Consider the following 27,034-nt stretch of genomic DNA (forward strand, 5'->3'; position numbering starts at 1 on the left):
TATCTATTTATGCACTGATTTTATTTTTATTTTTTAAATTTCTATTAAATATATATTTTTTTTTTCCTTCGGAAGCTTTTGGTCAGGCTCGAGGTCACCCAATCGAAGGAACAGTCTACATTGAGGATATTGTGAAAGGACCTCCTCGAAGGTATTGAACATTCAGCTATGTTCTCATATGGTGTGTTTTTCTAACTTCTACTTCAGGGTCCCATCCAGGATCTTTTGGTGCCATATAGATTTCTTGGTACTGGTTCTCCTTGCAGAGATCCAGGTGGTATAATATAGGGAGTCCTACAGGCAATGCTCATTGGGGAAAGCGTGTGCAACAAGGAAGAAAACGGTCTCTCTAGTCCCATTATATATGAAAGACAAGACATGACATAAGCCTCCTTATGTGAGATGTTTAAATTATTCATATATCCAAAGACAAAGCCATGTAAGGTGTCTTATTTTTTTTTGCATAGGAGAACACACCTGTATATGAGTATTGTAATTCCTAATAAGTTTACGACGTGGTGTTGCTGTTGCCCTTTTTACTAGGGTGTGCCACTACACAGTCTGACAAGTCCAGCACAGATTGTACAATGTCAGGCTCACACACCCCTGTTGGACAAAGAGTATGGTGACATTTGTCATTTGAGGCTCTGTTGGCACCTTATGGCTACGGTTCATGATGGAAATCGCCATGATGTGATTGTGGGGCGCTGAACAGTTAATACGGCAGCCAGGGTCTGGTATCTGCCCATAAGGCATAACCTAATAGGTTGCCTGCAAGTTCCCTAGTTGTTAAAGAAAAGTTAAATAATATTTTTAATAAAATTTTATTTAAAAAAATTCTCAGATTAAAACGGTATATTTTTTTAAAACCTGGTTTGCCTTAAACATTATTCATATTTGGTACTGCTACAATCATAACATCCGATAAAATAAATGTAATATAATTATACAGAATATTTTTATTTATTTTTTTACATTTTGTTTGTACCCTCTCCCCCACTCAGAACAAAAGTATAGTTAAAGTATATGTAGCCCAAAATGGTACTAATAAAAACATATATACCATATGACTACGTCGATGGGCGAAAGAACATGGTGGTGGTTCTTGGACTTTCAGCTTTACAATTTTTTTTTTTGTCCCCCCCCCCCATAAGACCTGTTTTATTGTGCAGAAATACTAAAACATAGAGGAACTATACATATATAGCAGTGATTGCATTAAATGCCCTGCCTGTGCTGTCCATACTGCGCCCTGCGCTAATGAATGGCAGGACAAGTCTAAGGCATGTCGGTACACCATAGACTTTTTCCAGGGTGCGGCTGCCCACAGAGAGGGCTCGGAGTGCCTTTGTGACACTCATGTCATAGGTTCACCACCACTTACATATATTATTGCTGCATTTATAACAACCTCTAGAGCATGGATCAGCAAACTCCGGCACTCCAGCTGTTGTGAAATTACAACTCCCAGCATGCTCCATTCACTTTTTTGGGAGTTCTGAGAACAGCCAAGCAACTGCGCATGCTGGGAGTCGTAGTTTCACCACAGCTGGAGTGCCGAAGGATGCTGACCCCTGCTCTAGGCTTTTATTAATCATTAAGAAAACAAAAAATACTGTCAATTTGGAGTGTAGTGTAACCCGTAGAGTAAATTTTTTTTTTCAATTTATTTTTTTAATCGGATGTTAAATAGCCAAAAAAAGCATTAAACAACAAACAAACAAAATTTGATAAAATTTATCAATAATTATATGTTCCCCTATACAACTGGTGATAAAAATAAATACAAATCTAGCCCGCATACCACTACCTTTATAAAGAGTTATGGGTCATTCGAATGCAATACAAAAAATGAACCATAGCTCGTCATTAATGGCCAAACTTATTTTTTTTTTATTTGTAGTATTTTATGGTGTTTGTAATAATATTCATTTTCTCATTTCATCTATTAGTAATGTTGGTATAGACTCTCCTCCAACCACTGAAGAAACAAGAGCCTGGGATACTGGAACCTATTATGCTCCAGATACTCTGTCCAGGTGAGCGTCTACAGCCTTTGCTAAAAGGTGTAATCTTAGAGTAGGTTGCATTTATTAAGGGATAATTTTCCAAACAATTAGAAGCATTATTTATGCTAAAGCTGGCCATACATTTTACATTTATGTCGGCTGCACGAGGCTGTTGAGTAGTGGCTTCCCCCCACCCTTACCATTTAGAATTCATTGCCCCCTATACTAGTAAGATGGTCGGCCAGTCCCACCGAAATTGGTGAGTGAAGGTCGGTTTACACAGCCCGATGAAGCAGGACATTGTGGGGAAGGAAGCGTTCCTTCCCGATAAATGCCTGCTCGTCAGTGGATGTGAAGAGCTGAATTACATGCAGAAATTCCCCCCACTGTATGCGGATGGCTTATGGCTGCTGCTACCACTCGTCCTCATCCCGATTCATTGTTCCTGGGCAGCAGATCGCTTTTTAGACATCACAATCTGCTGCCCAGAAATGACGATTGAGGTGTCCTCACAAACAATAGTTTCGTCCCATTTTGAGTATTTAGCTTGTTCGTCGGGTGTTTGGCGGCACCTTTACACAGACAGATTATCGGGAATGAGTGTTTGCACGAACTTCATTCCTAATAATCTGCACAACAATTGGGTGTACATCCACCTTTATTCTGATATAGATCTAATATTTATGGCCTGCTTTATACTCCACTATAATATAAAGACACACACTGCCAGCCTAATAGAATATATATAAAAATGTAGTTATAATATCAGGCAGACACATATACCATAATATCTCTTCGGCATCACAAAAGGCATTAAATGGACTATTTAAAAAAAAATCTATCAACAAATGCAAGCATATCTAAATATTCATTCTTGTATCCAGGGGTTCTTATAATAGAAACCTCTATAAAAACAAGATTTTTTGTATAACTTACCAGTAAAATATCTTTCTCGCTCTTCCTTGTGGGACACAGGAGACCTTGGGTATAGCTCAACTCCCTAGGAGGCGTGACACTAAGTGAAAACTGTTAAGCCCCTCCTCCAGCAGCTATACCCTCAGCCTGGAGAGAGAGACTGCCAGTTGTGTGTCCAAGTAGTGAAAAAAAGGCAATGACCAACCATGTGAAACCAACAAGTCAACTACCCGACAGGGGCAACTAAACCGTAACGGTAGCCAGAACAATGGGTGGGTGCTATGTCCCCCAAGGAAGAGTGAGAAAGAGATTTTACTGGTAAGTTATACAAAAATCTCATTTTCTCGCCCATTTCCTTGGGGGACACAGGAAACCATGGGACGTTCGAGAGCAGTCCAAGAGGGGAGGGACTACAGCCCAAGGCGAAACCACCGGAGATATCAAGAAACCGCCGCCTGCAATACCAGGCGGCCCAAAGCAGAATCCGCCGATGCATAGGTGTTCACCCTGTAGACCTTGGTGAAGGTGTGCAAGGAAGACCAGGTGGCCGCCTTACACAGTTGTTCAGCCGAAGCCCGATGCCTCTGAGCCCAAGAGGCACCGACTGCTCTGGTAGAATGAGCGGTAACACCAAAAGGCTTCTCCTTGTTCTTGGCGCGGTAAGCCTCGGCAATAGCCATCTTGATGAAGCGGGCAATAGACACCCTGGACGCCGCCAACCCCTTGTGCGGACCTTCCGGAACCACAAAGAGAGAGTCCGTGCGCCGAAAGGGTCCGGTGACTTCCAGGTAAATCTTCAGGGCCCTAACAACATCCAGGCGGTGAAGCTCCCGTTCTCGAGGATGAGAAGGAGACAAAGGGAAGGGAGGACGATGTCCTCATTGAGGTGAAAAGCGGAGACCACCTTCGGGAGGAAGGAAGGAACCGGACGGAGAACAGCCTTATCCTGGTGGAAGACCAAAAGGGGCTCCGTGCAAGAAAGTGCCGCCAATTCAGACACCCGTCGTAGGGACGTGATGGCTACAAGGAAAATGACCTTGCCGGACAAAAGGCGAAGAGAGACCCTCCGTAACGGCTCGAAGGGGGAGGACTGGAGCGCCGAGAGCACAACATTAAGGTCCCATGGTGGAATGGGAGAGTGATACGGGGGAACAGAGTGAGCGACTCCCTGGATAAAGGTTTTGACAGGTCCGAGAGGGGCCAAAGGACGCTGGAAGAGGGTGGAAAGCGCAGAGACCTGAACCTTTAACGAGCAGAGACCCAGACCCAGGTCCAGACCAGACTGTAAGAAGGACAAGATAGTGGGAAGGGAAAAACGAAGAGGATGAACATTCAGATTTTCGCAAAAACCCAGGTAAGACCGCCAAGTCCGGTAGTAAATTTTGGACGAGGCCGGCTTCCGCGCACGGATCATGGTACGAACCACATCCGCCGAAAAACCCAGTCGCGTTAAAACTGCGGTCTCAATAGCCATGCCGTTAAATGTAGCGACCCTAAATGCTGGTGGAAGATCGGCCCTTGAGAGAGAAGGTCTTCTCTTAGAGGCAGCGGCCAAGGCGCGTCTCCCAGGAGCAGCATTAGGTCGGCGTACCAAGGACGGCGAGGCCAATCCGGGGCTATCAGGATCGTAGACATGCCCTCTGTCGCGATTTTCTGGAGAACCCGCGGTAGAAGAGGGAGGGGCGGAAACACGTACAGGAGGGAAAATTCTGTCCACTGAAGAACGAGAGCGTCGGCGTCGTACGCCCTCGGGTCCTTGGACCTGGACAGGAAGGTGGGGAGCTTGTGGTTGAACCTGGAGGCCATGAGATCCACATCCGGATGACCCCAACAGAGGCAAATGGACTCGAACACGTCAGGATGCAAAGACCACTCGCCCGGGTCGATCGTTGTCCGGCTGAGGAAGTCCGCCGCCCAGTTGTCCCCCCCCCCCCCCCCCCAGGATGTAAATTGCCGACAGGGCTGGAACATGAGTGCCCCCCTGCGCTGCGAGTGCCCCCCTGATGATTTATGTACGCCACAGCCGTGGCGTTGTCCGACACGTACGGGATGGCCCGAAGCAGGGGAGTCCAGTGCCGGAGCGATAGGAGAATCGCCCTCAGTTCCAGAATGTTTATCGGCAGCTTGGACTCTGATGGAGACCAAGTCCCCTGGACAGACCGGGGAGGAAACACCTCCCCCCCCCTACCCTGCAGACTGGCATCGGTGGTGACCACCAAACAGGTCATCGGCAGAAAGGATTTTCCCTGGAGAGGAGTCCGTAACCACCAGAGGAGGGAGGTCCGAGCATGGGGAGGTAGGGGGAAGGGCCGGTCCAGATTTTCCGGGGACTTGTCCCAGGCAGACAGGATCGCCGTCTGGAAGATGCGGGAGTGATATTGCTGAAAGGAATCGCTTCGAAGCAGGACACCATCTGTCCCAATACCCGCATGCTGGATCGGAAGGATGGACGGCGGTGGAGAGGGGTCCGAACCGAACGGTGAAGGAGCAGATGCTTTTCCGGTGGGAGCCGAACCTCCGCCGCTTCTGTATCCAGCAGCATCCCCAGGAAGACGAGTTGTCTTGGGAAGGTTGATAATCCAACCGAACCGCTCCAGGGTTTGCATCGTGAGGTCCACCAGCTGGTGGACGTCTGGGAAAAGGAGGGCGCCTTGATGAGCAGATCGTCGAAGTAGGGAAGTAGAAAAACACCCCTGGAGCGGAGCAAGGCCAGGACAGGGGCAAGGATCTTGGTGAACACCCGAGGCGCCGTCGCCAGGCCGAAGGGGAGGGCGACAAATTGATGGTGGTCGTTCCCCACCGCAAAGCAAAGGAAACGCTAGTGACACAGAGCGATCGGGACGTGGAGGTAAGCATCCAGAGAAGCCACCACGGATCGGAGTGACTCCATCCTGAACCGACGAAGACGGAGAAACCGGTTTAACCGTTTGAGGTCCAATATCGGTCTCACCGAGCCTTCTTTTTTGGGGACCACAAAAAGGTTAGAGTAGAACCCCTTGAATCTGTCCCTTGGAGGAACGGGAGTAATCACTCTCTTGTCCAGAAGGGTGCGAATGGCTTCGGAGAAGGCGGCCGCACACTGGGGGTCCCTCTGGACACTGGAGAGAAAGAAGCGAACCGGAGGGAGGGACGCGAACTCTATTTTGTATCCGGATGACACAACCTCGAGTGGTCAGGCGTCGGAGACGTGTGCCTGCCAGATGTCCCTGAAAAGGAGGATCTTTTCCGGGTGGGTGGGGGCGCACCTTCAGGCGGGGGTCTGCTTGGCTGAGGAGGGGCGAGCAGGTTGGGACTTGAGTCCGAAAAAAGGGCTTTTTACGCCTATCCTGGGAGGAATTAGAGGACGGATCGGTCGCGGGTCGAGGGTCGGAGGACATGCGGGAGGACCGAAAACGAGAGAAACCAGGACTGCCTCGAGTGGTGCTCTTGGTCCTAGACTGAGGAAGATGGGTGCTCTTCCCCCCCGTGGCCTCAAAAATGATCTCGTCCAGGTGGGTCCCTTCGCGGGTTCCCGCTTATTCGGGAAGGCCAGCAAGAGACCGTTTTGAAGCTGCATCCGCTGTCCAAACTTTTAGCCAAAGTTCTCTCCTGGCTGAGACAGCCAGAGCAAAGGAACGGGCCATGAGGGCACCCGCATCAAGGGAGGCCTCACAAATGAATTTCCATGCCTGAACAACGAGCTGGGCTAAAGAACGGAGGTCCTGAATGGAGATGTCCGAATCAAGTTCCTGATCCAGCTGGGAAGCCCATTCCGAGACCGCCTTCCCGGCCCAGGTGGAAGCAAAGACCGTTCTGAGGGCTGAACCGGAGGCGGCAAATATGGCTTTTGTAAGGGATTCCATGCTCCGGTCTTCAGAGGACTGAAGAGAGGAGCCGTCCGCCACAGGAATGGCCGTGCTTTTAGACAAGTGGGCCACGGGAGTGTCTACTTTTGGCGGAGACGCCCAAGTGGAGATGCAATCCGCCGGGAAGGGATAACAGATATCCAATTTCGTAGGGGGGGGGGGGTAAAACGGCATCAGGGCGAGACCAAGCCTTAGAGACAATCGACGAGAAGTTGGCGTGGAGGGGGAAAACCGAGGACGCCTGTTTCGGGCGGAAAAAGGACACACCGGCCTTTTCAGTGCTGGGAGGGTCGTCATGAATTTTAAAGGTGTCACGAATATTGGTAATGAGATGACCCACAGCAGAGGCTAGCTTGGACGGTAATGCTGAGTCCATGTCCCAATCCGAATCCACCAATTCTCCCTCAGAGAGCATGTCCTGTGGGGAGGAGGGGCCCAACTGAGACCGCACCCTTGGAGGGGACAGGGACGCATCCGAGGAAGATGCACACTCCGACCTAGGGCGCTTCTGGGGGTGCCGGGCCCTGGAGGCATCGCTGGGAGCGAGGGACCCAGACGGGTCGGCAGAAGTAGCGGACCCGGAGGGTACGACAGGGGGTGTGGCAGGCTGCGTGGCCGGCTGTGTGTCTACAAGGCGGCCCACAACATGAGTGAGGCTTTCCACGGCCTGGGACAGGGATCTTGCCCAATCAGGTGGATCCAAGGAAACGGGGGTGGCACGGCAAGTGGCGGACCCTGTATTGGGGCCTGGCATGCAGAGCAATGCGGGTCTGTTTGCCCCCGTTGAAAGGGTGCTTCACAGGCGGTGAAGGCGTGATACCAGGGCCTAGAGGCCCCTGAGGGGTCAGACATGTTGGCAGAAAAAAGGGGGGTGAGGAAGCTGTCCAGGCTAGGGGCTGCTGGCGCTAGGAAGGGGTTAACAGTCCTACCAGACCGAAGACCGCAGGCAGTGCGACAGCAGGAGGAGCAGGCAGCAGTGGCAGAAGAAATCCGACACGTCACGGCAGCAGAGAGAAGTCGACAGCAGCAGTGGTCAGCCTCTTGAGGTGAATAAGAAGGCGGGAATGAGACGGGAGCGGGAAGCGAAGCCCCGCCCCCCGCCGATGCTCCGTTTGTGCGCGCAATTTAAATATATAGAGGGAGGAAATAGGGGGGAGGGGGTGGTCTGCGGCCTGTAGTGAGAGACCGCGATTCCATATGGCCCGATCTCCATTAGTCCCTGAACAGTGAGCCGGCACTCCGCCCTAGCACGGTAAGGGAGAGTCTGTGCCACCCCTGCAAGTATGCGAACGCCGCGTTTCCCATGTGCGGACGTTCGTGATGCCGGCCGGCAGTGAAGTGTGCCGGCTGCCAGGTGCTGCGCTCGCGATTGTAGCCTGGAGCCTCTTCTCCCCCCCCCCCCCCCCCCCCCCTTTCCTGTTGTGGCTGAAGAGGGACTTAGCCAGAAGTATCAGGGTCCGCTCTGTGGTGAATTGGGGCCCAAGTAACATTCCCAGCATACCATAGGTGAAGAAGCCTTGGGGGGTGAGCAGAGAGCAGAAGTGGGAGGGGGGGGGGGTTAGAACAGCCACTCTCACCATCCTGAAGTCTTCACCCTCTGTCCATTCCAGCAGGGTCGCCCCTTCAGCTGCTGGCACCGCAGTGGCAGGAAGCTGGAGAGGGGCTTGACGTGTGGGCGACCCTTACGCTGGCGGGATGCAGGGGAGCTGGGCTGCCCTGGTCCTCCTTGACTTCTGTGGGGGAGGCAGCAGTGCGGGTGACCGGCACTGGTGCAGCTCGATCTCGGGAGAAACAGAGAGGTCCAGGCGTCTCTGTTGTCCCTGTGAAAATAAAAAATAAAAAAATAAAGTAAAAAATGAAGGAGAAAAAACAGCCCTGCAAAGCAGAGAGTGTCTTGCCTCCTTGGACACTAAGCAAAAACTGGCAGTCTCTCTCTCCAGGCTGAGGGTATAGCTGCTGGAGGAGGGAGGGGCTTAACCGTTTTCACTTAGTGTCGCGCCTCCTAGGGAGCTGAGCTATACCCAAGGTCTCCTGTGTCCCCCGAGGAAATGGGCGAGAAATATAGATACCTAAGCTTTACACAATTACTAACCTCATACAAAGGGCTTCACGCAAAGTGCCATGAAGTGATCGAGGGCAAGATAAAGGTGACATGGTGATACAATGTGTCTACCTGATATTAGAAATGCTTTTTTTTGTTATTTTCTATTTGGCTGGCAGTGTGTGCCTTTGTTATATTAATGCTATAGGTTTTTGGTTAGCTCCTGTCTATTATTGTCTCTTTATAAAGCCCCATTAGTTTGTGTGTGCTGCTCACACATTTAGTTGCAGAAATGTCTTTGGCAGTCCCATTCGTTTGTATAAGAGCTTGCAAAAATTCACGTGTTGCCGCCAAAGCAATCTCATTCAGATGAATGGAACTGATTTTTAGTTGCCGAACTTTCTGCATCAAAATCATGTGAACACGCCTGCCCGCTACCGCTTTATGCACACAAGACTCTGTGGGTCCCAGCAGTTGGACCTTTAGCAAACATATATTTATCACATATCTTGCAGGTAGGTGATAAATGCTGCTTGTAAGCCAACCTCTTTATTATGGCAAATATATTGTGAGGACTGCTGTGCATGCGCACTGGAGTCCTCTCGTTTATGTTGGCACAGCAGTTTGCACTGTGCATTTCAGTACAGCTTTTAGCACTGACTGCGGGGTAAAGGGGGGCAGTAGGAAAATAAAATGGGGATCTGGGCTCCTTATATGCATTACGACTCATGTGTTACTGTGGATGATAATCCAGAATCGGGGTGACAGATTCTAATGGCTGCATTGGATTAAGAGGAAATATAGTGATGTATGGGATGCTTGCCTATATGTTTTAATGTGCTACTTCTTGCAGGGAGCGAGGCGTCCGAGATGAGGCTATCAGGCCGCTACTTGAACTTATTCCAGGAAACGAACATGCAGATTTTGATGCTCGTGATCGAAGGCCATTACCACTCATGAGAGCTAGGTCAGATGAATATCAAGAGGACGGCAGGAATTTGTTCAACTCAAGGGCTGAATTTAGAGGGAGAGGGCTACCAATCAGAGATATGAGTGACGACGTTGATCTTCGTAAACAAGAATTTCCTTCTAATATGCAAGAACGTGTGAATGAAAGGCTCCGAAGACCAGTTGACTTTAATCCAGATGGCAGATTTAACCCGGGGGTAGACAACAGGCGAGACTTTCATGGTTCTGAACCAAGGCCCCTTATGGATGTTCGAGATAATTATGGACCTAGAGACGTGCCTAGGCCTCGCGGAATGCCACAGGAGCAGATGGGTTATGGGGATACGAGAGAGCAACAGAGCCCAGTGCAAGGCTATAATGACTATAATGAGCCTTCCTCTTATAACGTACCATCACTCCCACCAGGGAAAATGAACAGTGCTGGATATGGCAGCACAGAAGCAGAACGTATAATGCGCTCTTTGATCAGTGATTTAGATTTTAGAGCGAGATTGCGTCGCCAGGAGTTTCAAAGCATGGAAAGTGAAAGTGATCCTAGAGAGAGGGAAATGAGGACAGATACTTCTCAAGGTCCTTTTAATGAACGGATGCAACCAAGAAACGCAAGAACCCTAGAAGGTCCCATGAGCGAAAGAATTAATGCCAGGAACTCACAACTTCTAGGTGAGCCTGTGAATGAAATGATGCCCCCGAGGAACAGACGAGACATGGAAGGCCCTAATCTTGAAAGAATGTACTCAAGAGATCCAAGATATATGGATGGGTCTGCAAATGAAGGACTCCCCCAAAGAGATACTCAGGGTACTAGAAATTTAATGGATGAGAGGATGCAGCTACAAAACGTACGGCCCATGAGTGAAAGGATGCAGTCCAGGGATGCACAGTTCACAGAAGGCCCTATGAATCATAATAGGATGTATCCTAGGGAAGCACAACAAGTAGAGCCTTCTACAAATCAACGGCTGCAGACCAGAGTTGCAAGAATTTTAAATGAAAGATTGAATCCCAGGGATGGGCAGGCTTTGGAAAATTCTCTGAATGATAGAATACCCACAAGAGCCCTAAATCGTCCAATAAATGAAATGTTGAATCCCCGAGATCCAAGATCCATGGAGGGACCCATGAATGCGAGAATGCAGCCAAGGATTGATCGAGGAATGGAAGGGACCATGAATGATCAAATGCATTCAAGACAGGGTGCCATGAATGAACGTATGCCCATAAGAGACACGCGACCCATGGAGGGGCTCATGAATGCGAGAATTTACCAGAGGGATGTACGCACCGTGCAGGGGTCCATGAATGAGCAAATGCACCCGAGAGATGCTCGAGCTATGGAGGGCTCTGTGAATGAAAGGATGTACCCACAGGAAGATGACTTTCCAATGAACAAACCAAGAGACTTGATGAGTGACCCAAGGTAAACATAGTTATTGCTATAAAACCATAGTATTAATTGTGATTGTACATGTCTCCTAGAATATTTGTGTTTGCCAGCTCTGACCACTACTAATAATATTATATACATTAAATGGGCACATTTATTAAAGGGGTTATCCCACTTAGCAGTTTCATACTTACCTGCTGCCACCGCGCGTTCACTTCCTGGATTCTGGCTGGGGGCGGGCTTCATCTTGATTGAAGTCTTCTCCCGGCCGAGCCGCGCGCTGGACTGAACGCGCACGCTGCCGCGCATGCGCAATGTGACTTATTTCTGGCCAGTATAGTACAGAGCCGGCGTGCGCGTTCGCAGCTCTGTACTATTCTGGCCGGGAAGAAGTCACCGTCGCGCATGCGCGGCAGCGTGCGCGTTCAGGACAGCGAGTGGCCCGGCCGGGAGAAAAGAAGAAGTCTTCTGGGCAAGCGCGACTATCGGGATTTTGCGGAAGAGCGGTGGTCGTAACCAGGGGAGACCGAGTCACAACAATAAGGTAAGTGGGGATGAATTTTCTCCTAATCGGTGGGAATTTGTTAATAAAGTATATTTACAAAAATGATCACTGTCAAATCATTAACAGATTTAACAGTGATCATTATGATGGGATAACCCCTTTAAGACCGGCGTTTTAGACGTCGGTCTTAATAAAGGCCTTGTGCTGGTGGTGGATCGGCCGGTGTTATGAAGAGGGGCTGGCCTCTCCATAGCTTCGGCGCATCCAGCGCCAGTCTAACTGTAAGACAGCTTCCTTGCTGTCTTACATTTAGGCCCCTTTCACACGGGCGAGATTTCTGCGCGGGTGCAATGTGTGAGGTGAACGCATTGCACCCGCACTGAATCCGGACCCATTCACTTCTATGGGGCTGTGCACATGAGCGGTGATTTTCAAGCATCACTTGTGCGTTGCGTGAAAATCGCAGCATGCTCTATATTGTGCGTTTTTCACGCAACGCAGGCCCCATAGAAGTGAATAGGGCTGCATGAAAATCGCAAGCATCCGCAAGTAAGTGCGCATGCGGTGCGATTTTCACACACGGTTGCTAGGAGATGATCAGGATGGAGACCCAATCATTATTATTTTCCCTTATAACATGGTTATAAGGGAAAATAATAGCATTCTTAAAACAGAATGCATAGTACAATAGGGCTGGTGGGGTGACGTCACTGTGCTCATCACATGGTCCGTCAGTAGTGGTGACGTCACTGTGCTCATCACATGGTCCGTCACATGATCCTTCACCATGGTGATGGATCATGTGATGGACCATGTGATTAGCGCAGTGACGTCATCAAAGGTCCTATTCCTACTGCACAGCAAAGATGAAGACAGAAGAGATGCCGGCTGCGCGAACAAGTGGATTAAGGCGAGTTAAATTATTTGAATATTTTTTTTTAACCCCTCCAGCCCTATTGTACTATGCATTCTGTTTTAAGAATGCTATTATTTTCCCTTATAACCATGTTATAAGGGCAATAATACAATCTATACAACACCGTGACCTAACCCAAACCCGAACTTCTGTGAAGAAGTTTGGGTACCAAACATGCAGATTTTTCTCACGCGCGTGCAAAACGCATTACAATGTTAAGCACTCGCACTGAAAAATCGCGCATGTTCCCGCAACGCACCCGCATCTTTTCCTCCACTGCCCGAGTGAAACCAGCCTTAGACCAATTTCTACTCCTAAAACAGGCGTAGAAAATGATGAATGAGACCTGCCTGCCCATCCCCTTCCCCACACACGCCACACCCACAACTTTAGACCTGGAGTGAGCGGGGCGAAGTTGCAGATAGCGGCACCTAACTTAGGTGTATTTCAGTTTAGTGAATGACCCCCTATATACCTTTTTTAGTTTTCCTTAGTCTGTTACTTATGGAAAGGATGAATGTGAGTTCCTACTATTAACATTATTCTATGAGATCAGACAAAATGGGTCTGGTGCATCCTGTGAGTCCAGCTTCACCTAGTCAACCCCTAATTTACACATCTAAAGCTGGCAGGGGCGTACACAGATCTCAGCTCCTTCCGCCCCACCAAGTTTCCCAGTATGCATCAAACACTCCCAGGTAATAGGGAATGCAAAAGCGCAATTCCCAGGATTGTGGAAGAAACTTTAACCCCTTAAAGACTCGGCCCTATTTCACCATAAGGATTTTTTGCAAATCTGACCAGTGTCACTTTAAGTGCTGATAACTTTAAAACGCTTTGACTTATCCAGGCCATTCTGAGATTGTTTTTTCATCACATATTGTACACTGGTAAATTGAAGTAAAAAAATGTCATTTTTATTTATTAAAAAAAATACCAAATTTACCAAAAATTTGCAAAAAATTGCAAATTTCCAAGTTTCAATTTTTTCTACTTCTATAATACATAGTAATACCTCCAAAAATAGTTATTACTTTACATTCCCCATATGTCTACTTCATGTTTGGATCATTTTGGGAATGATATTTTATTTTTTGGGGATGTTACAAGGCTTAGGCTACTTTCACACTAGCGTTCGGGTGTCCGCTCGTGCGCACCGTTTGAAGGGGCTCACGAGCGGCCCCGAACGCATCCGTCTGGCCCCAATGCATTCTCAGTGGAGGCGGATCCACTGAGAATGCATCTGCCTGCCAGCGCTCAGCCTCCGCTCCGCTCAGTGAGCGGACACCTGCTTGCAGCGTTCGGGTGTCTGCCTGGCCGTGCGGAGGCGAGCGGATCCGTCCAGACTTACAATGTAAGTCAATGGGGACGGATCCGCTTGAAGATGACACAATATGGCTCAATCTTCAAGCGGATCCGTTCCCCATTGACTTTCAATGTAAAGTCTGAACGGATCCGCTCAGGCTACTTTCATACTTAGAAAATTTTCTAAGTTTTAATGCAGACGGATCCGTTCTGAACGGATGCGAACGTCTGCATTATCGGAGCGGATCCGTCTGATGAAACATCAGACGGATCCGCTCCGAACGCTAGTGTGAAAGTAGCCTTAGAAGTTTAGAAGCAAATCTTGAAATTTTAAAGAAATTTTAAAAAACCCAATTTTTAGGGACCAGTTCAGGTCTGAAGTCACTTTGCGAGGCTTACATAATAGAAACCACCCAAAAATGACCCCATTCTATAAACTACCCCCCTCAAGGTATTCATAACTGATTTTACAAACTTTGTTAACCCTTTAGGTGTTCCACAAGAATTAATGGAAATAGAGATACAATTTAAAAATTTAACTTTTTTGGCAGATTTTCCATTTTTATATTTTTTTTTCCCAGTTACAAAGCAAGGGTTAACAGCCAAACCAAACTCAATATTTATGGCTAGATCATGTGATATTTTTATAGACCAGTTTGTCACGGATGCGGCGATACCTAATATGTATACTTTTTTTTCTATTTATGTAAGTTTTACACACGGATTTCTTTTTTGAAGCAAAAAAAAACATGTTTTAGTGTTTCCATAGTCTGAGAGCCATAATTTTTTCAGTTTTTGGGCGATTACCTTGGGTAGGGTTTGATTTTTGCGGGATGAGATGACTGTTTTATTGGCACTATTTTGGGGTGCGTGTGACTTATTGATCGCTTGCTATTACACTTTTTGTGATGTAAGGTGACAAAAAATGGTTTATTTAGCACAGTTTTTATTTTTTACGGTGTTCATCTGAGGGGTTAGGTCATGTGATATTTTTATAGAGCCGGTCGATACGGACGCGGCGATACCTAATATGTATACTTATTTATGTAAGTTTTACACAATAATATCATTTTTTAAACAAAAAAAAATCATGTTTTAGTGTCTCCATATTCTGAGAGCCATAGTTTTTTCAGTTTTTGGGCGATTGTCTCAGGTAGGGGCTCAGTTTTTGCGGGATGAGGTGACTGTTAGATTGGTACTATTTTGGTGGGCAAACGCCTTTTTGATCGCTTGTTGTACTTTTTGTGATGTAAGGTGACAAAAAAATGGTTTATTTAGCACAGTTTTTTTTTTTTTTTGTTTTTTTTACGGTGTTCATCTGAGGGGTTAGGTCATGTGATATGTTTATAGAGCCGGTCGATACGGACGCAGCGATACCGAATATGTATTCTCTTCCCCCCCCCCCCCCCCCCCCTATTTTTTACCAATTTTCTAACTTTATTTGGGGAAAACTTTATTTTTTAAACTTATTTTTTCACTTTATTTTTTGTCCCACTTTGGGACTTCAACTTTTGGGGGTCTGATCCTTTACAATGCATTCCAATACTTCTGTATTGGAATGCATTGGCTGTATGAGTAATACAGTGAGTATTACTCATACAGCTTCCGGGGCCTGTGAGATCCAGGGGGCTGGATCTCACAGGCTCTAAACCGGAAGGCAGCACAGATGCCTCAGGAAGGCATCGCACTGCCTTCCATGCCATCGGGTCCCCCCCACAGCTGCATGGGGACCCGATGGCACCTCCGATCACCGCCGCTGCATAAGGTAAAAGCCGCAAACCGCAGGTCTGAATTGACCTGCGGTTTGCGGCGATCGCCAATACGGGGTGGTCACATGACCCCCCCCCCCCCCCGGCGTTGTGACAGGATGCCCGCTGAATGATTTCAGCAGGCATCCTGTTCCTATTAACCCCCGCCGCACCGCAATCTATTTTTAAACTTAGGACGTACCGGTACGTCCTGAGTCCTTAAGGACTCTGCAAACGTGGCGTACCGGTACGTCCTAAGTCCCTAAGGGGTTAATTTAAAAAAGTAATAAAATTGCTCTCCTCCTCACGCACTTCATCCGACTTCTATGTTGGAAAACGTTGAAGCGCTGCTTCATAAATATGGCGCTCATTCTCAACATCAAATTTCTTAATTTGCACCAGACAACTGCCATAAACACATTGATAAATCTCCCCCATACAGATCTCTGCCTCTTGTTTCCCTTACAGTGAATTATAAAACTGTCTGCTTGTAGCCACCACTAGGGGAGCTCAGTGCATAGGAATTTATACAGTTACCATTGACTGCAATGGAATTTGTAAAAGTATTTTTGCACTGAGCTCCACCCAGCGGTGGTTACTTGAAAATGCAGTCTTTTCATGTCAGGAAGAGGTGAGCTCCATGCCGCCCTCCACCAGGGCCCCATAGCAGTCTGCCTTCATGGAAGGTACGTCCCTGAAAACTGGCCATACACATTAAAGGGGCTGTGCCACTAATATTAATGTATCTCACCCAACAGATATCGCAGTTACATCCCTTATCCCAAATACCACCATTTCTGAAAACTACCTTATTATAAAGTTATTAGCTTAGCATTGCACCCCGGGGCAAATCATTTACATATTCAGTTGCTGTAGGTTACGTCCTGCATTGGAGCCTCGTAGAAAGCATTACTGGTAAGAACAAGGGGCGTGGTTAGCGTCACATGATCTGCTGATGACGGGACACATCTCTCTACCCTAAGACCTGATCGGACAGCAGTCACGTGACAAACCAGGAAGTAGGATTCAAACATGGGGGATAAGAGAAAACTGCAAATGAGGTAAATCTAAAGAAAAAATAAATCCAGGGAGTAAGTAACAATAAAAGTAGATTATGGCAGAGAGCTAACCCGCCTGTCAGCTATCTGATGTCTATGGGGGCACGCCCAACTTTCATCCAACATTTGCCAAGGATTATGCAGGCGATTTAAACATTGCCTGATCCTTTTCTTCTCTGGGAAGTAAGCTGCACTCCAGAGGTGTTTGGCAGAACACTGAGCGCGCATGTGTATAGCGGGTTGGGTAAATTATCACCAAATATACTTAGAATTGGTTTAATAGGATTTAAGGCAGGGATGCTCAACCTGCAGCCCTCCAGCTGTTGCCAAAACTACAACTCCCAGCATGCCCTCATAGCTATAGGCTGTGTAGGCATGCTGGGAATTGTAGTTTTGCAACAGCTGGAGGGCCCCAGGTTGGGCATCCCTGATTTAAGCTGTTGTCGCTGCAGGCATACTGTCCCAGCCAATCCTACACGCTGAGCAGGACAGTGGCTGAGGCAACCATCTGATGCCCACCAGATCTCATGTACAGGTCATTTTGATTTAGTAGGACCCTTGTATGATACTTGCTGGACCTTGGACAATTGCCTCTGTGGTTGTCTCGACCAGTGTGCAGTTGCATTTCTTCACTCCTGGACAACGCCTTCTCAAAGGGAAGCTGCCTCGACATTCATCTAATGGCTGCTGAAACTGCCCCTGGTCATCAACGGATACCACCCCGGAAAGCTGTGGGCGGCTTAACATTCATGTAATATTACCCAGTGATGATTCAAATAAATGGGTGACAGCGTAGTGTGAGGTTGTGCCAGGGATGCCCAAGTGGAAGCCACACATTATAGCTTCTCTATTCTCTCTAACTCTTAGGGTCCATTCACACGTCCGTTTTTTCTTTCCTGATCTGTTCCGTTTTTTGCTGAACAGATCTGGACCCATTCATTTTCAATGGGTCCTGAAAAAAATCTGACATTGAGCTGTCCGTTTTTTTCCAGGACCCATTGAAAATGAATGGGTCCAGATCTGGTCCAGATCTGTTCAGCAAAAAACGGAACAGATCAGGAAAGAAAAAACGGACGTGTGAATGGACCCTTATAATTCATATGCCATGACTGATGTAAAAAAAGAAAATCGTACATTATATAGTACAAGACAATACCTTTCAATACCAGCCTTTGTTTTATTTTGTATGGTAAATGATTGTTCTGAAATAAAAAAAAAAAGACAATACCTTTCTAAGAAAGCAAGGACCAGCCCTGTACCTCCCATAGATGCAGAGATCTCCAATTGCTCTGCTAGATTATACTCAGCCTGGCAGCTCCGGGGACATGTCCTTTCTGCTGCAGCTCTCTCCCTGTAACCGGCACAGCTTCTAAGAGAACATATGGCTGGTGGCAGTTGAAGATCTAAACTGAGCATGCTCGACCTGTTCAGTGAGATGGACAAAAAAAAATAAGGAAAAGGAACAAACAGGTGGCGCTATACAGATACATTTTATTGAATAACTCGCTGTCTATACAAAATTTTTAATTACATGCAATTACACAAGTATTCAGATCCAGGTGCTGGTTTGAAAAAAGTAGAATATGCTTTGTGACACAACCCCTTGAGTTTGTCTGACTGCTCTCTTGACCACTTAAATGGACACTTTCTTATTTTCCCTCCTAAGATCTTTTGAAGCAAGAAAGATGAATCCTTCTGAAGACTCACTTAGAGGAGCCAACAGATTCGCTCCATACCCTTCTCTTATGAAGTCAGGACAACCAGCAGAGAACGCCAGAGGACTCCCAGGCTATGACAACAGAGATCCGCGCGAGATGTTACCGCCATCACAGGATGCCACCCGCTTTCTGCCAAGGAGCCGATTTACCTGAAATCTAACTATTTTCTAGATTGGAGCTACATGTCAGTAGTTGTAAAGAGTTCTTGTACTTCCATTTGTAAAATGTCCCAGTGTCAGACGTAGTGTATGATCCTTTTTTTTTTTCCCCCACTATCTTTTCCTATAGGGTGTTTTTTTTTATTTTTTATATGTCGTTAGAGATATTTAGGGGTATACTGTAACTAAAAGATATTGATTCAAGAGTCTTGTAATATTCTCTTTTTATGACCATTTTATTACTGTTTACATGTTACTTAATGGTCGTCACAGTGTAGGAAGCCATTATCCCTATGAGCAGGATGCTGCTGGTCACCGAACTGGAAAGATTAAATTACAAAGTCTGCATTTCCATGAATTGGGCTGTCTGGCCCCAAAAGCAGTTTTATCCATTGCTGTCCTGTTCCAGCGCCAAGGCTTCTGTCTCCGCTCCTTCCAGTCACTGATGGATCGGACATTTGACATCTCATCCATGGTGGTGATCACGGCTGCCGTGCCGATTGGGGACACATCGGCGCTGAGCTGGTGAATGGCTGCAGCAGTGCACTTAACCACAGGTGAGACATCACGCTTCCAGTCCACCAGCAACTGTAAGGAGTGGAGACAGGAGCCTCAGGGATGGAACGGAGTAGCAGTGGACAGGTGAGTAGCATTTTTTCCCCCATTCATTACTTTTCAGGGCAATCCCTAAAATAGTTTTTTTGGGTTGGACAACCCCTTTTTAATATTTTTGTACATTGTATGGCGTCTCTATATCCATAGTATGTAGGAGAGTTACAATACTCTTATTCATAGTTTACAAGCAGATAATGTTTTTTAATGTTTGGGGCATATCCATTAAGTATATGTAATTTATAATTTACCTTTTAAGGGCTTAAAGGGATTCTGTCACCTCTCATAACCCAAATTCGGATTTTAAACCAGTCATGCTACACAGCTTACCTTGAATTGGCTGTGCTGTTCTATATTGTAATCCGTCCAGTAGTTTTGCAGAAAAATGACTTTTATAATTATGCAAATTAACCCTGAAGGTGCCCAGAGGGGCGTTATGTTCCCCTTTGTGTGCCCAGTAACGCCCCTCTTACAGTGCCCAAAACGCCTTCCTCCAGAATCCCTAACCGCCCACAGCGTCTCATCCCTCTCCTCCCCCTCCCTGACGGCCGAGCGAAGTCTCGCGCAGACGCAGTACCCACTGAGGGCTGCGCCAGTGCAATTTGCTGGAGACTGAGGGCAGGAGCTTCATCGTCGTCACTGGGCATGCGCCGAGCCCAGTGACGTCCGATGCTCGCTCTTCCCTCAGTCTCCAGCAAATCGCACTGGCGCAGCCCTCAGTGGGTACTGCGTCTGCGCGAGACTTCGCTCAGCCGTCAGGGAGGGGGAGGAGAGGGATGAGACGCTGTGGGCGGTTAGGGATTCTGGAGGAAGGCGTTTTGGGCACTGTAAGAGGGGCGTTACTGGGCACACAAAGGGGAACATAACGCCCCTCTGGGCACCTTCAGGGTTAATTTGCATAATTATAAAAGTCATTTTTCTGCAAAACTACTGGACGGATTACAATATAGAACAGCACAGCCGATTCAAGGTAAGCTGTGGAGCATGACTGGTTTAAAATCCGAATTTGTGTTATGAGAGGTGACAGAATCCCTTTAAAGGCTATGTACCCCTTCGGGGGCAATTTGTTTATGATTACATTTTATTCATTTTGGGATAAAAAATCTTTTTTTCAGTTGGTCTTTATTAAATATTTTTAACAGTTTGTGATACATGCGGTTATAAATCAGTCTATTTGCAGACTGTCCCTCCTGAGTTCTGTTAGCTGATGGCTCAGGTGAAGTCTGATCTCCTAAACATTCATTATACCTAAACTCTTATCAAACTGAGAAGACTACGGCTAAAATGAGTGTTTGAGGTCAGAAGATCAGAGATGAGGCTTCACCTGAGCCATCAGCTGACGGAACTCAGGAGGGATAGTCTGCAAATAGACTGATGTTTAACTGCATGTATCTGAAAAACTTCAGAAAATGTTTAAAGAAGCACTCCCACAGATTTTTTTTTTTCTCTCTGACCTGTAAGAAAGGTAGTATTTGTGAGTTATAACCGTCCTTCTGAACCTCAGCTGTGTCATGTGACCAACACTGATCTCCAACTGACACAGGACAAGAAGTCCGTTACTTCTCTTTTCATTCCTTTAAGACCGACATTGAGGCTCTCATGGGAATACATAGGAAAAACTGGCCTCCTGTCCACACTTTAGATGCTGTGTTAATTGGAAAGTCAGAATGTTGGTCACATGACACAGCTGAGGATCAGAAGGGAGAGGTTAACTCACAAATAGTCTTTGGTAAGAAAATTGCCTTCACTACAAATTTTTTTTTTTTTAGCCCAAAATGAATAAATGCAATTAAAAATTGCCCCGAAGGTGCCCATAGCCTTTAACAGTCTTTCTTTTCATAAGATGGAGATCATACTGCAGAATGTGCTGAGTTGAATGCACTTTTCACTGTATTATCTTATTGGCTATTAAACTGCGTGCCTGTGTTGTGCTTCCTATGTGCGTAGTGTTTATTTTTTTGTGTATATTATGTTTTTGTCTTCTTATATTCAGTGGTGGCATGTTGAAATGACCGTCTATTGCTAGGATGTACCACCAGTGTCTGATTAGTGGGCCGCCAACCACTGTGAGACCTGAGAGTTGCTGGAATCACGTGGCCGTGGCTCTAGGAAAGTGTGGTTTCACTTCATCGGCTCCACTCCCTTTTTTCCTGGGAGGACACGTGGACAGGTACTGACTTTAATGGCACTTCATGCAGTTGCCTGGAAAAAGCTGTCCAGACCCGAAACAAATGGGAATGGTGTTTCTTAGAATGTGAAAGTCTACAGAGTATTACCATTACAGTTCTAGATCAAAATCCACAGCGCGCGACTTGTTCACCAGACGTTCAGTGGTTGTTGCTGAAAGGGGTTCTTTGAGATTTTGATATTGATGACCTATCCTCAGGATAGTAGAGAACAATTTTGCGGCACAATGTTTGATGCAGAGTGAGTTACATTTATTAGATCACAAAAGGGTTAATCCATATAGCAAAAGCAAAATCGTTATCAGCATGTATCAGAGATCCAGATTCAGCAACGTTCCGATCAACCGTGGACCTTTATCAGGCCGAATCTGGTAGGTACAGGAGATACTAAGAATGCAGCGAGTCCACCGCACAGGAGCCGAGACCCGCATCTATCTGACATTGATGGCATCTCCTATCGAGCTGAGGCAAACCTTATAAAGTGTTTGCTGCCTTCTTGGTTAAGCCTCGAGACACTCCTGCAAGTGTCTAAAAGTTCTTGTTGTAACATCTTCTAGTACTCTGATGGCCCTTTAAGTTTATTTCCTATCTTAAATCATCTCCAGAAAGGGAGCTCACTGTAAAATAGCTCGGCCTGCTGTCCCACTTAGCTGCTTGATAGAATAATGAATAAATGGCCGGCTTTTTGTAAATAATAAATCCACATTTATGGTCTTCCAGAATATATAAAATACCACACATAAAAACACTATATAAAAATAAACATGACATATAGTATAGTCTCAGTCCCTCTATGAGCGGATGGCGCGGAGCTCACGCACCCCTGTAAAGTGAATACGTTCCACAGCGGTAATTCATAGACTATCTCGTTGATACAAGCTTCAGTTATACAGTTTTTGATTATTTTGCCATAGGATCAGTGAGAACATTAAGTGCGTCCAAATGCATTGATTGTATAGTTGCCACTTGTTGCAACAAAGATGTCTTCACATTAAAGATATGAATTCTGAAGCCAAGGAATAAAGATAGCGTTATAAAGTCACCAATTCGCATGCGCCAGAAAGAGCGCCGGCACCAGCGCATACATCGACAAACTCTTTACAAGACGAGTACAACTCGATCAAAGTCACGTATGTACGAGCCTTTAAAGAATACGTCAAGTTTGGTAAGCAGATCATCGCAATGTGTAAGTACAGCGCATATTAACCACATTACCTGCTAAGTATACCAAATAGTGACGGCAAGTACACGTGACTGCTACTGCGCGTCTGACGTCTCTGTGGCAACTGTACAATCAACGCATTTGGACACGCTAACTGTCCCCACTGATCCTAAGACAATAAATGTGGCTTTAGATATATATATATATATATATATATATATATATATATATATATATATAGGGACGTATAGATGTATGTTCCGTTTAAACTCAAAAACGCAACCATCCATTTCAATGAAACTTGGTATACACATTCCTTGCTACCTGGAAAAGAAATCTTATGGGGGTCTCGGCTCTCTAGGACGTACCGTTCCCAAGATATTCCCCAAAAATGACCCACATTAGCCAATACAAGCCTGCAAGTCTTTCACTTAAATCCTAACTGCCATACACATGGTCACATGTCTGTTATCAGCCAATAGAAGCTCGCAGGTCCTACTCCAGGTTGCCATAACAACTGATCACAGGTTTTAGCAGTTCGCAGGTCCTGAAATATTCAGTCATATGACTATACAACTACACTGCTACATGCATGGGGGGCAGGGGCCACTATTAAAGGGTTTCTATCACTTCGTATGCCATAATTAGCTCTCAGACACTAGCGATCCGCTAGTGTCTGCTCTGGCCAACCATCCTAATATAAGAGCTTTTTGGGCAGCCGTTTTGCTAAAAAAATAACTTTTATAAATATGCTAATGAGCCTCTAGGTGCTATGTGGGCGTCATTAGCACCTAGAGGCTCCGTCTACCTTCATACACAGCCACCGCCCAGAGCGTCCCTCCAGCCCGCCCATCTCCTGCTGAATGCGATCCTCCGTGTGACGCAGCGGACGAATTCTTGCGCATGCGCCGTGCGCGGCTGTATTCGGCGCATGCGCAGTGAATGTCTGACCGCTTCCCTGCTCAGACATCTCCACTGCGCCTGCGCCGATGACGTTATAGTGCTCCAAGGAACAGGCGCAGTGGAGATGTCTGAGCAGGGAAGCGGATGCGCCGAATACAGCCGCGCACGGCGCATGCGCGAGAATTCGTCCGTTGCGTCACACGGAGGATCGCATTCAGCAGGAGATGGGCGGGCTGGAGGGACGCGCTGGGCGGTGGCTGTGTATGAAGGTAGACGGAGCCTCTAGGTGCTAATGACGCCCACATAGCACCTAGAGGCTCATTAGCATATTTATAAAAGTTATTTTTTTTTGCAAAACGGCTGCCCCAAAAGCTGTTATATTAGGATGGTTGGCCAGAGCAGACACTAGCGGATCGCTAGTGTCTGAGAGCTAATTATGTCATACGAAGTGATAGAAACCCTTTAAACGGACAGGCGCTGTGGAGTTAACTGTTAAAAGGGCGGGCACCATGGAGTTCACTGTTAAAGGGGCGGTCACTGTGAAAGTCACCGTTAAAGGTGCGGTCATTGTTAAAGGAACGGCCACCGTGAAAGTCACTGTTAAAGGGGCGGGCACCGTGAAAGTCACTATTAAAGGGGCAGCCACTGGGAAAATCACTGTTAAAGGGGCAGTTACCGTTAAAGGGGCGGCCATTGTGAAACTGCAATAAATAAATACCTGAGCAACGCCGGGTCATCAGCTAGTTATTTATAAAAAGCTGGCCATTTATTAATTATTATTATTTTTTTTTATAAAGTCTTTGTTCCTGTTTCTATTGAAAACCACATACACACAAAAAGGGGAACATATATAAAACCTAGGGCAAAGATATTTTTGTTTTTCAACGCATCGCCCTTCTGTTGTTAAGAACTAAATTTGATTTGTTTTGCTATGAGTGAGTGTCCAATAATCCAGAATAATCCGGGGCCCTACAGGTCAAGTTAATGACACTGATTAGATATTCTTTAGTTCAGCTTCATATTCACAAATCTGGTGGAGTCCGTGGTGGTAAGAATAGAAAATTGGCAGGATGTTGGAGGTCAGATACTATAATCAGCACGGAGTGATTTATCCTGCAGAGCACGTCACGTTTCTTGTGCTCGGTCACCTCCAGCCTTGTTTGCCTAATGATTCGCAGCATGATGCATAATCAATTCATCTGACTGCTGTTCCCATAACATTGGGAGGCTGCATTTCTTCTACAAAGCTTTTCACAACTCTCTAATCCAGGGATCAGCAACCTTCGGCACTCTAGCTGTTGTGAAACTACAACTCCCAGCATGCTCTTTCCACTTTTGTGGGAGTTTAGAGAGCAGCCAATCAAGTGTGCATGATGGGAGATGTAGTTTCACAACACCTGGAGTGCTGGAGGTGGCTAACCCCTTCTCTAATCTGTCCTAGCCCAGAGCAGCCAATCGGAATCCACCTTTCATTTTTCAGAGCTCCTTTGGAAAATGAAAGCAGCAACCTTATTGCAGCAACGCCTCATTTTCTGAATATCGGTTTTGATACATATTCCCCAGTGTGTCACTTTGCAATTTCAAATCCAATATTGATTTCCTTTAGGGGTGCTTCACACACACAGTGCAGATTTACAAATGGCATAGATGGTGGAAGTGTAGACCGGCGGTCTAGACCTGAACTACATTTATCACAGGGGCTCAGGCTGGATGATAAATGTGGTGCAGGGATAGACCTTTCTATCTAGCTTGGTTTGCAACGCAATTGCAGTGGATTTTTCGAAAACTAGAGGTGCCAATTTTCAACTAATTATTTGTTTTTATGATCATCACCTGTCTATTTATCTAGTGTGAATTCGAAAAGTCTTCAGACCCTTTCACTTTTTTCACATTTTGGTATGTTGCGGCCTTGTGCTAAACGTAAATTTTTTTTTTCTTTTCCCCCATCATTCTACATTCAATACCTCTTAATAAGAAAGTTATTAAAAAGCAAACTTGGACATAAATATTCAGACTCTTTGCTATGACACTTGACATTTAGCTCTGGGGGCTTCCCATTTCTTTTGATCATCTTTGAGAGATATTTCTACACCTTGATTGGAGTCCACCTGTGATAAATTCAGTTGATTGGACAAGATTTGGAAAGACAATCCCTGTCTATATAAGGTCTCACAGCTGACCATGTATATTAGATCAAAAACCAAGCCAGATAAGGAAAGAACTGCTTGTAGAGCTCAGAAGACAGGATTGTGTGGAGGCATGGATATGGAGGTTACAAAAATGTCTGCCCCATTGAAAGTTCACAAGAGGACAATGGCCTTCATAATTCTTAAAAGGAAGAAGTTTGGAACAACGAGGACTCTTCCTAGAGCTGGTTGCCCCACAAAACTAAGTAATCAGAGAGTAAGGAGCCTTTGTAAAAGAAGTGACCAAAAACCCAATAGTCACGCTGGCTGAGCTCCAAAGATTCTGTGTGCAGAAGGGAGAAACTTGTAGAAGGTCAACCATCACTGCAACACTCCTCCAATCTGTGTTTTACGACAAAGAGGCCAGAAAGAAGCCTCTCCTCAGTAAAAGGCACATGAAAGCCTGCCTGGAGTCTGATGGAACCAAGAACCAGGCATTGCTCATCACCTTCCCATTATCATCCCTACAGTGAAGCATCGTGGTGGCAGCATACTGCTGTGGAGCTGTTTTTCAGCGGATGGGACAGGTAGATTGGTTGGGGTTAAGGGAGGGCTGAATGGAGCAAAGTACAGAGATATTCTTAATAAAAACCTGATCCAGAGAGCCTTGGACCTGAGACTAGGCCAAAGGTTCACTTTCCAACAAGAGAATGACCCTAAGCACACAGCCAAAACAACACAGGAGTAGCTGAGGGACGACTCTGTGAATCTCTTTCAGTGGCTCAGCCAGAGCCCTTACTTGAACTCAATTAAACATCTCTAGAGAGACCTGAAAATGGCTGTCCATCGACGGTCCCCATCCAACCTGACAAAGCTTGATAGTATCTACAGAGATAGCAGAAAATCCCCAAATCCAGGAGTGGAAACTTTGTGGTATCATACCCAAGAAGACTGGAGGCTGTAGTGGCTGCCAAAGGTAAAACCCTGAGTAAAGGGTCTGAATACTTATTTCGAAGCAAAGATATTTAACATTCTGTTCTCATTATGGGGGATTGAATGCAGAATGATGGGGGAAAGCACAAGGTCAGAACAAAATGCGAAAAAAAGGGAAAGGTAATGAAGACTTTCTGAATGCACTGTATCTATTTATCTGTCTATCGGTCAATTAAAGGGGTTGTCCGGGTTCAGAGCTGAACCCGGACATACCTCCATTTTCACCCAGGCAGCCCCCCTGACTTGAGCATTGGAGCAGTTCATGCTCTGATGCTCTCCTGTGCTAAATCGCGTAGGGCAAAGGCATTTTTTGGAGATCCGATGACGTACCAGGCTCTCCATGGGGCTGCCAGGAAGCCTGGTGACGACACCGCCACTGATGGGCCGACTTTAGCGCTGCCCTATCCAGTAAAACGGCTAGGGCAGCGCTAAAGCACGCCCATCACAGCCGGTGACGTCACCGAACACACGGCCGGGC

At 46.5% G+C, this 27,034-nt stretch overlaps 1 protein-coding gene across 1 annotated transcript in view; it reads left to right on the forward strand.

Annotated features, from left to right (window-relative positions):
• The window catches only part of LOC121003728, a 55,330-nt gene extending 35,881 nt beyond the window's left edge, over positions 1 to 19,449 (forward strand). Inside the window, exons 7-10 of the mRNA XM_040435598.1 lie at positions 76 to 151; positions 1,953 to 2,039; positions 9,664 to 11,199; positions 18,365 to 19,449. Of these exons, the coding sequence (XP_040291532.1) occupies positions 76 to 151; positions 1,953 to 2,039; positions 9,664 to 11,199; positions 18,365 to 18,569 (1,904 nt within the window). The 3' untranslated portion in view covers positions 18,570 to 19,449. The remainder of the gene's footprint in view (positions 1 to 75; positions 152 to 1,952; positions 2,040 to 9,663; positions 11,200 to 18,364) is intronic.
• The last annotated feature ends 7,585 nt before the right edge of the window (positions 19,450 to 27,034 follow it).

Source organism: Bufo bufo, chromosome 6 (assembly GCF_905171765.1).
Source record: "Bufo bufo chromosome 6, aBufBuf1.1, whole genome shotgun sequence".
NCBI classification, from domain to species: domain Eukaryota; kingdom Metazoa; phylum Chordata; class Amphibia; order Anura; family Bufonidae; genus Bufo; species Bufo bufo.